General features: G+C 30.9%; 1 protein-coding gene across 1 annotated transcript; it reads left to right on the top strand.

Annotated features, from left to right (window-relative positions):
- Positions 1 to 8,433: 8,433 nt before the first annotated feature.
- Positions 8,434 to 10,638, top strand: LOC133795373 (uncharacterized). The gene is made up of 2 exons (XM_062232824.1): positions 8,434 to 10,239; positions 10,339 to 10,638. Exons 1-2 carry the CDS (start codon positions 8,434 to 8,436, stop codon positions 10,636 to 10,638), a joined length of 2,106 nt encoding a protein of 701 aa, XP_062088808.1.
- The last annotated feature ends 440 nt before the right edge of the window (positions 10,639 to 11,078 follow it).

The following is an 11,078-nucleotide window of genomic DNA, read 5'->3' as shown; positions in this document are numbered from 1 at the left end:
TTAATTATATTCTTTTTCAATAACTGGTCTACTGTCATTAATGATAGGATGTTGACAGATAGATAATAAAGTTATATTTTATAGTAGTTATATTAGAAATTTATATTGGTTGGTGTCAATTAGTAATTATTTATTATTTATTAATTAAATTTTTAACAATTAAATCTTTATAATCTATGTGCCAATATTTTTATGATTAATGATTGTGGACTAAGATAAAAAAAGAATTTAACTAATGTTCTCCCCATATCAGAGAGCTTGTTGGCTAAGTTAGTTTGTTCATGAAAATCTATATCTAAATGACAAACATGCAAATATAGTTGATGTATATGTTTAGAGACGTAAATTCCCCATTAATGGAATTAACTGCTCTTACTGTATATATCAACAATATCTTCATGATTGTGATTTAGATATGGATTTTTGTGACCAAATTAACTTTATCCTACTTGCTCCGTGATACAGGAACAAAATTAATTACATTTTTTTTCAATCACTGGTCTGCAGTCATTAATGATAGGATGTTGGCAGATAGATAATAAAGTTATATTTTATATGTTGTTATATTAAAAATTTATAAGTTAGGTTTTCAAATAATGTTATATTGGGATACGTGCTTTTTATTGTGCAGACTGAGATGACTGAGCGTCGAACATCCCAGAGTATGGCCCCTGTATCATCTGCTGCTTCTTGTGTCGGCAATAATGTCGACGGTCAATTCCCGCCTGATATGGATATTGTCACGGATGTCCTTGGACCCCGCTCGCGTTATAAGAAAGGGTTTGAGGGTTGCCTAGGTTGAAGGCAATTGGCGCAAAGAGGACAGCATCTTCATCAACTTCTCAAATGTCCGGGCAATTGCCACCTAAAGTGGGCACCATTTTGCAGTAAACTCAGGACATTATGCTGGAAAATCAGAACCTAAAGAAGTATACGACTAAACTTGAGAGTCGTCAACGGCGTCAAGATGTACTGTTCAGTGCTTTGTTGAAGCAGGTTAGTGTATTGGCTCTTGGTTTTACTGTCGACTTACCAGAACAGGATCCGGACGAGGACGAAGATGCTCATGGGGGCGGGGATGATGAGGAGGGCAGTATACATTTGTAGAACTTATTTATTTATTTAAAGTTTAATTTATTAGAGATTTAATTTACTAAACTACTTTTATATTTGCATGTTTGATGAAGACAATAAACATTAATAGTTATAATGTTTTTTATTTATTTATAAAATTCTAATTAAATAATATTACTAAAAAATTAAATAATTATTAATATATTAAAATCAAAATTTATTAATTAATATTAATATATTGAAAATAAAATTAGTAATATTATCAAAAACTTTATTTAAAAATACTTTTACCGACGCAAAATTACGTCGGCAAAAGTCTCAACCTTTACCGGCGCAAAAATGCGCCACTACAGATATCCACATTTGTCGGCGCAAAAACGCGCCACTAAAAGACACATCTTTTTCCGGCGCAATTTTGCACCACTAAAAAGAATCATCTTTGGCGGTGCAATTTTACGTCGCTTAAAGTGTTTTCCACAATCTCGCGACAAAATTTTTCGTCGGCGCATCCTTATTTTTCCCGGCGCATTTTTTTGTCGCCAAAAGATATAATTGTCGGCGCAGTGCGTTTTGCGTCGGCAAAAGTCACATTATCGATGGGGTACGTCATCACTTTTTGCCGACGCAAAAGCGCGTCGGGAAAGACCCCAAGGCTTTTGCCGGCGCAAAAATCACGTTTTTTGTAGTGGATGCTCATTATTCTTTGATCAAGTTAGTTGACTTTCTTTGGTGTTCTTGATCACAATAACTATAATACACTATGACCTAGTCACTATAATTGTAACTATCCATATGTTCGAGATTTTATAAATATTTGTATTATTGTAATAAAACAATCAAGCAACATGATTGTCAAACTAAATAATTTATACTATTTTTATAGCCAATATAAAATTGTGTTACATGTCCGACATGATTTTATAAAGATATAAAATCCAACCATGTATTTATTATATTTATTGTGTATAATTCCTTTTCTTTTATAATGTTAAAAAGCTATCGAACTGAAATCTTGGTTTAATCTATTTTTGAAAAAAATTATTTATTTATTTTCTGTAAATTCACAAAGAAAAAAAAAACTTCTCACCCGCTTTAGTTTCATATTAACAATGAATTTTAAAATTTTGAAGTATGAATATGAAAGATCTATATAAATATTGTCAGAGAATTATATATATTAAAACATATTAATGTGTATAACATGATTAATAGATTACTGATTTTTTTTTTTTACGTTTTTATCCTGTATATATTAAAAGATATTAATGACCATTTGTCTGTATACCTCCAAATATTAATATCAATGAATAGCAGCGAAAAAACAGATACATTAGAATGAGTTGTAATTCTAAAAGGAAGTTTGTGTTATTAAGTTTTAAAAATACGATTGATATTAGTGAGATTTTGTTTTTTTTTTTCCAAAAAGTTTCTTCAAGCCTAGAGCACCTCTAATACTCATGTTAGAGTTGTTGTTATAGCTAAATGTAGATCCCCAATTTAGAAAGTAGGCGAGAGAAATTGCCAAATTTTGGCAACACTGCTTCTTATTTTTTAATTTTATATCATTATTTTTTATTTAGGTGAATGAAAGAAAATATAAAATTATTAAATTGGAGAGTGCCTGCATTGTTTTTGAGATTGCAGCAGAGAAACAGAAAAACATGATTATTGACAGAGCTTATGATCATATTGTTTTATTTATATATGTTGCATTTTACTTTGAGCCAAATATGTTCAGCTTGTATTGTGATAGTAACCATATGTGTTTTCCTATACTTTGATTACCTTCTTTGTATCCTTATTATTATTATTATTATGCAGATATGCATAACTCAAATGGGAGAAAGAAGGGATTAATTATCTTAGTATTGTGAAAGGTCACTTCAAGCTTTTGGAAGTGTCTACCAGGTACATGAAATTATTTTAATTGCAACTAATTTTAAGTTGGGCCAGATTATGCATCTTAGTCTCTATCTTTGTAATCTTTTGGTTAAGTGGGCAACCATGCTACTCTTTTTTTTCTTTTCTTTTTTTTTTAAAATACTAAAACTGAGTTTTAGTCTCCGAACTCTTCTAAACTCAATAAGACGGTAAAGCATGACCAAATGTTATCAAAATGTGAAATTGATTATTTGAACTTACAATATGTGATATTTGAATCGGAAGATGATTTTCGTTATTTGCATGAAGATTTAGAGAAAGAAACTCGCATCCTTATTGGAATAAAAAACATGAGTATAAAAATAAGTGTAGGTGTTGTACATTGAACAGTGAACATGGGTGTAAGAGTTGTCCTTTCGAGTAATATTTGTGTGTATAAAAAATGAAGAACTCGTTTTCTTTACTTTGATGTAGTTTCCAAAATCAACTTGATAAAAGAACATATGAACAAAGGTTATTTAGCAATTTTTTTTTTTTATCATTTTGTATTTAATGAAATTATTGCTTTAATTGCATGATTGAATATATATAAGGGAGCTCAAAATGTTGCATTCCATTAGAGGATTGTGATTATGTATATTTTTTAATTAATTATTTAATTATGATTATAACTATTTTTAACCGATATTTATTATAATTATTTAATTATTATTAAAGATATTTTTAATTAATATCTATTATAATTATTATTAAATCATAAATTAGAAAAAACAGATTAAAAAATAGAAAAAATAAAAAAATAGATAGAATAATTTGAAAAAAAAGGTTAGATTGGCCTATCCACTCCTTCCACCTAGCTCTTTATATAGATATAGATAGTGGTTAGAAAAAAAATTTAGAGTGACATTAATTTTGTGGGAGGTAACTTTATATAGATATATAGATTTATAATTCTAAAGATTTTTACGTATATATGTTTTACAGGTTTTTTTTCTTCTTGAAAGAAAAAGAATGTATTCTATTAAGATTAAAAACAAACTTTAAAATATATATTTGATAGAAAATATATGTTTATTTTTTTAGAAGGACACAAATTTATAGATCTTTTGAAGATATGTTTTTTCTTTTTTGTCGCGCTACTAGAAAAAATAAACGAATTAATTATTTTTTGTGATGAATAATGATTATCACTTGTTGCACAAACGAACAAAAACTAATATGTAAATTGCTTTGTCTTTATAATTGAGCAGCGACTTTTTTTTGTCTGAAAAAAGAATTTTAACAAACCACTGTAATGAAATGAAAAATAATAAACTAATATATACTTTTTTGTGGCAATAATAATATATATTTTAAAAGAAGACAAATGCAAAGTTATTCAATTATCAAAGAAGACTACAAAAACAGAATATTTGGTGACCATCTTGTGAAAAGTATGGCGAAAAATACACTTTCTGCTAAGCATTTAAAAATGTCTAATTTAATCAATGCGGAATAGTTATAAAATTGTTTGATCAGACACTAATCTACCATGACAAAATGGATGAGAATATACGAAGAGACACTAAACAAACTAAAAGTAAAGTGATATAAGAAGTTTTTTTATGTAGTTCGGAAAACCTAGTCTACGGGGCCACGCTCAAAGATAAAATCAATTAGTAAAATCTCAAAAATACAATATGCAATTGACTTATACAAGATTAGACTCCCTCTAAATCATTATCACAACCTTGAAGTATTCCACTTTACAAATCTGATTTTGATAAGAAAATATTATCCCGAAGTGAGACTTAAGAAAATATTCTCCCGAAGATTGTATGTCACATTCACAAGTTTTATGACATGCTTAAAAATAAACAATACAAAACAAAACAAACAAACAAAGAGATAGTTGAACAAAGACTACTATTTACCTAAAAAAAAAGCTCTTCAAAATATAAAATATTAGAATAGAGAAGAGCTGAGATTAGCTCCTGCTTAGGTTTGACATTTTTAGAGTTTAGGAAACTCTAAGCCAAGCCAATCTCCTTTTTTATCTTAATCATATCAAATTAGAGAGTTTCTAAAAATAACTCTCAATTATCTTTACTGCAGAGAAATCTGAATGTAACAAAGATCCATGTATCATCAGAAAATTGACTAACCTGGACTTAATTCCAAACCAAGTTCATTTTAGAATTGATCTTCTTGGGCACAAAGATACTTCAAGACAATCAACTTAAATTAATTAAAACCAAAAAATTTGCACAGTCATCAATTATGTATTAAACATACTTATTAGAGACATAATTGTTATAAATAAATGAGTTTATACCTTTTTAGACCATGCGTTTTGACTCATTATCTGTTTGGACCCTGTGTTTTGACAAATTATTTTTTGGACCTTGTATTTTGTAAAATTGTTCAAATAAGCCCATAAATATGATTTTGATGAACAAAAAATTAAGTATAACAACATAGTTCTTAGGCAGAATGACTGTATTTTTGTTCTGAGTTGTTAGTTTGATAAATTATTTGTAATTTTAGTTCAAAAAACTTTGATCAAAATCGGATTTATGGGTCTATTTGAACTATTTTAGAAAATACAGAGTCCAAAAAGTAATTTGTTGAAATACAGGGTCCAAACAGATAATGAGACAAAACACAGGGCCTAAAAATGTATAAACCCTAAATAAATAGAGAAACTTGTCTATAGATAATTCATTTAAGATCAAATTCATACTAACTCAAAAGTGCAAAATCCACCTATTAAATCATATATAGATTTTTAAAATTAGCTCATAATTGGAAAAAAATATATACATTAAAAATTCAGCCAATTTTGAATTTTACAGAAGATGACAATGATAATTGTAGAGATGAAAGTTATTGATCTAGGTATAGTATAACTTAATATTCTTAAGCATTAGCATATACAATAAGCTTGCTCCATAATCGCTAACAGCTCCACAGCAAGCACGAACATGAAAATAGGGAGCCATCTTCTGACCAACTCCAACCAATAATCGTACCACTTGAGCTAGAAAGCATAATCACAGAGTTTAATCTGTCAAAGCCAGTCTCCCACTGTTATAAATACCACTTTTGACCGAAGCTAAAATTGTTTAGCTTCATTGTGAAACTCATGCCACAAGTCTTGGATGGTTCCGAAAGTGAAACGCATTAGGCCACAGTCAATAGTTGACGCCTAATCCTTTGTTTAGTATAGTGGATTGAAAGATGAATGAATTTTAGAAGTGTGAAATAAATTACCCATTCTTATCTTATTTTTAATTGATGAAAAAGAATGGAACTAAAGTTTAGCTAAGGATTGCAAATTTTTTCAACCCACAAAAATCAATTAAAATTACTAATTTTTTAAATATTATTATCTATTTTAAATTGTAATAAAAAACATTCTTTTATTTCCATATTATATTTGTATAAAACTTTAAGGATTGTTACTCTTTTTTTTTTATTCTCATCCTTCTTTCTCCTCCATCCTTTCTACCAAACATCATGTAAATTTTTAATGGGAAATTTTTATTTATACGAAACTTCACCAAAAAAATTCAAAAAATACGGTATTCCCTATTTCCTACAATATTACGGTAAAAACTAAGCCCACAAGTCAAAACTTAATACCACATATACGGAAGACCCAACCCAACCATTACAATCCAGCCCATCTTTTTGTAACATGCTGTATTCAATATATTTTCAGAGATCTTCAAATATTTGAGCTTATGATTAGCAAATTTTAGACTTGTTTTAGTGTGTCTACTTAGGAAGTATTTTAGAGGTTTAGGGTTGTTTTGTTCTATTTTACGCTTGTTTTGTGTTGTTTTTGTTTATTTTCAGGTTTTGAAGGATTGGGATGATTTAGAATGAAAAAGATGTCAAAAAGCACAAAAATTCGTAAAGTTGTCAAAAATGTCTTTTCTGAGAGAGTAGAGCGACCTCGCTACTGTAGAGCGTGACCGCGCTAGGTTGCTGGAAATTGAAATTCGGCAGATTTTTAAATGAAGGGCATTTTGGTCCATTCACAAGGGCTAATTTAGGGTAACGAGTTCTGATGCAATTTGGGAGAAAAAAAACGTGAATTAGAGGCTAGAGACAAAGGGGAGGTGAAAAAGAAAGGAAGAGAAGCTTGGAGCAAGCGTGGGAGATCTGTGACAATTCCCCATCTAGTTTCATTCTCTTTTTTCTTTAATTTTCTATGTTATTGTTTATGTTTAGTTTGATTATGGATATGAATATTGAGATTATGAGCTAAACTCCTATTTAGGGATTTGATGGATATTGACTGAGATTATTCCATGGATTAATGCTATTTGATTATTCCTTCTTCCTTGTTTATGTGATTTGTTCATTTTTGTGCTCAATACATGTTTGAGATTGATCACCTTAAGCATGATTCATGATCCTAATGTGAAATCTGAAAAGTGAATATTAGGAATGCTCTAAATGAATAAACATAGGTTTTGATGTGAAACGAAAGTATTCGCATAGCTTATGTGACTTTTAGATTATTGCTTAATGCGAATTGTTTGTTGTACTATCTCAGAGATGCAATAGTTGACAATGCAATTTAGTACCTTTATGATCTGAAAAAGAGTTTAGGTGATTTTATAATCTGTCATCACATAGGAGGAAGAAGAATAGTTGACTAGTATTAACAATTGGGTAATCAAAGCAATTGAAATCATATTCCTAATTTCACATCCATTGTTAAACCCCTTTTTATTTGTTGTTTTGCTTGTTTTGTTTTCTGCAATTTAATTTAAAAACCAATTTTTATTGTCGCCAAATAGAAATATAAATCCAATTTGGTTAGTACTTGGCTGCAATTCCCTTGGGTTCGACCTCACCTGTGTGAGTACTACTTGTATGATACGTGCACTTGCGTGTTTTAAAATATAGCAACAGCTTACAAAACTGAGAAGACTGGGTAAAATCAGAAATTTTCTTCTGCAATCTACTGCAAAATTTCTGAATCGATGGGTCTACAAAAACAACTACACGACATCTATTTTGTGGTAAGTTTCCTTGTTCTTCTATTTTGTTCTTGGAACATAGTTTATAACTTTCGAAAATCACTAAGACAAATCTAGCAAAAACATATATTTTAACACATATCTCCACAGAATCATATACAAATTTTACCATAGAAACATTTGAAAACCATGAAAACCTTTTATAAAAAAAAACTGTTACAATATTATAAAGATGTTTCTTAGAATGTCTCATCTTTAAGTTAATTGCTCTTGCTTGTGCAGAATTTGGTAATTTAAAAACCAATAAAGTGAGGAGTTTATATGCTAAATTCTCATTTTATTGGTGGATGTGTTAATGAATAACTTGTGCTGAATTTGGTAGTTTATAACCCATAAGGTATTTGTTTTTGCTAAATCTGTGATGCTCCTATTTCGTTTTATAATGAAAATATAAAGAATTTTACATATCAATCTATTTTTTTCTTTTTATTCATCTGCAAACATGAATCCAATAACATCTTTAGTATATTATGATGGTCATTGGAATGAAAATAATTTGTATGAGGATTTCAAAATATTGGGAGTGTTAATACCATTAGATTGCTCATTTACAACACTAATGAATATCTTGTCTACAGAGTTGTCTACCATTCTGTCAATAGAAAATGCAACAATTGAGTACCAGATTGCAGAAACATTGCCTCCATTGAAGATCAATAATGATAACTCTATACAATTCTACTTGGAGTGGAAAAGAAATGACAGAACACTCACAAAATACCCTTTGATAGTTTCTGCAACAGAGAACAACCAAACAATTACCTGTGGAGCACTTCAAAAGATGAGTTCTATTGTTGCTTCAAGTAGTAATAATATAGAGAATGATATTTCAGACATATCAACATTCTCTATAGATGAACCTCAAGAACTACCAAATTTTATTCAATTGGCATATCAAATTACAAATTTGATTTTGGAGAAGGAACGACATGAATCAATTCCTGAACCTATCGGAACAGAAACTACAGTTATAACTCATGCAATTTCTGATGGAATAAGAGAAAAACAGGTATACAAAAACAAAGAGGTTCTTACAACAACAATTGGTCTCTATGCCATAAAAAACAATTTTCAGTTCAAGGTCCACAAATCTTGCAAAAAAGAATATCAATTGAAGTGCCTTGATTCAGAATGTACGTGGTCATTTCGTGCTGCAAGATATGGAAAGACAGATATGCTCCAAGTTAGGAAGTTCAATCGTGCCCACACATGTTCCTTGGACATTATTCTTGGAGATCACCGACAAGCTTCAAGTAGTATGGTTGGGAATGTTGTGAAGAGCAAGTTCACAGATCCAAAAACAAATTATAGACCTAAAGATATAGCTAAAGACATGTTGGACAGATATGGAGTTTCCATGAGTTACCAAAAAGCATGGCGATCTAAGGAAAAAGCAGTTAATTTTGTACATGGTTCAAGTCAAGATTCCTACCGAGACATTCCACGATATCTACACATTTTGAAGCACAAAAATCCAAGTACTGTAACAGATTTGGAAATTGATAGTCTAAACAGATTTAAATATCTTTTTATGGCTATGGGACAATCAATTCTAGGTTGGAAACATTGCATTCCAGTAATTGTTGTTGATGGAACATTCCTAAAAGCTGCATTTGGCGGTACACTTCTCACAGCTTCAACAAAAGATGCAAATAGACACATCTTCCCATTGGCTTTTGCTATAACAGATTCTGAAAACAATGATTCATGGGAGTGGTTCTTCAGAAAAATAAAAGAATGTTATGGAGAAAGAGAAGAGTTGTGTATAGTTTCAGATAGACATGAACGCATAGAGAATGCTATAAAAAATGTCTTTCCAAATGTAACTCATGGAGTGTGCTCCTACTATCTTTTCTGCAACATAAAGACCAAGTTTAGAACAGATGTAGAAGCAACCAGTATCGCATTTCATGCTGCTGCAAAAGCTTATAACATGGAAGATTTTGAAAAATACATGAAGGACTTGGACAGTTTACATGAAGGAATCCGTCCTTTTCTGGCCAATGAGATTAAATATGAAAAGTGGGCAAGAATCCACTCCAAAAGTCGTAGATATGCAGCTATGACTTCAAACATAGCTGAATCCATTAATGCAGCACTAAAAGAAATGAGAGAGCTTCCAGTAATAACATTACTTGAGTGCCTTAGAAACCTGATTAAAAAATGGAGCTACAACAACAAAAAAGAAGCAGAAGCAACCTTTACAGAATTGCCAAAGAAACAAGAGGAATACTTAAGAAAGAACTTTGTCAAGTCATTAAGAATGACTATAAGTACAACTATTTTTATTTATAAATACCACTGTATTAATATACTTCCTTGTTCATTATTTATTATTTCATTGCAGGTAGAACCATCTAGTACACTCATTTATAGTGTACACAGTGGTTTAACAACAAACATTGTAGACATTGCGAAGAAATCATGCACTTGTAACAAGTTTGATTTGGATGAATTACCTTGTGAACATGCCATGGTAGTCATTAGAAAGATGAACCTTCAGTATAGAAAATATTGCTCATATTATTTTACAAAACAAGCCATGTTAAACACCTATAATGCATCAATACATCCATTGGGAGATCCAAAAACATGGAGAGTTCCACTTAATGTTGAGGAAATAGAAGTACTACCTCCAAAGGTGTGACAGTCATAATCCCGTGATCCGTAAGGGGAAAGACCGGGTAAGCTGTGCAATCCCACACTGCCTGGGGAAGGTCAAGTGTGATGATTCTAAGACTGTGTAGGTATGAGACTACACAGTTGAAGAGGGCTTAAATGGATTGATGGGTACTACCTATATCAACAAGATGCATCTTCTTTTCGGTAGCCCATCACTTGAGAACTCCAAAGTTAAGCGTGCTTGACCTGGGGTAATCTAGGGATGGGTGACCTCCTGGGAAGTTTTCCTAGGGAGCATGTGAGTGAGGACAAAGCACGCTAGAAAGACTCGTGTTGGTTTGTAGGGCCAGTCGTCATTCCAGAAAGCAGCCATAGTGACTTGGGGCATCCCAAAAGGGAAACAGAAAAAGTGGAAGGCCAAGGAAAAAAAGGTTTGTTTCAGCAAGAGAAAGGGTCTTATCAGCT

Source organism: Humulus lupulus, chromosome 8, assembly GCF_963169125.1.
Source record: "Humulus lupulus chromosome 8, drHumLupu1.1, whole genome shotgun sequence".
Lineage (NCBI taxonomy): Eukaryota > Viridiplantae > Streptophyta > Magnoliopsida > Rosales > Cannabaceae > Humulus > Humulus lupulus.
This window is presented reverse-complemented; position numbering and strand designations above follow the sequence as displayed.

Coding starts and splice junctions, on each gene's coding strand:
- LOC133795373 (XM_062232824.1), top strand. CDS start 8,434: ATGAATCCAATAACATCTTTAGTATATTATGATGGTCATTGGAATGAA. Junction 10,240..10,338: donor AATACTTAAGAAAGAACTTT/GTCAAGTCATTA, acceptor ATTTCATTGCAG/GTAGAACCATCTAGTACACT.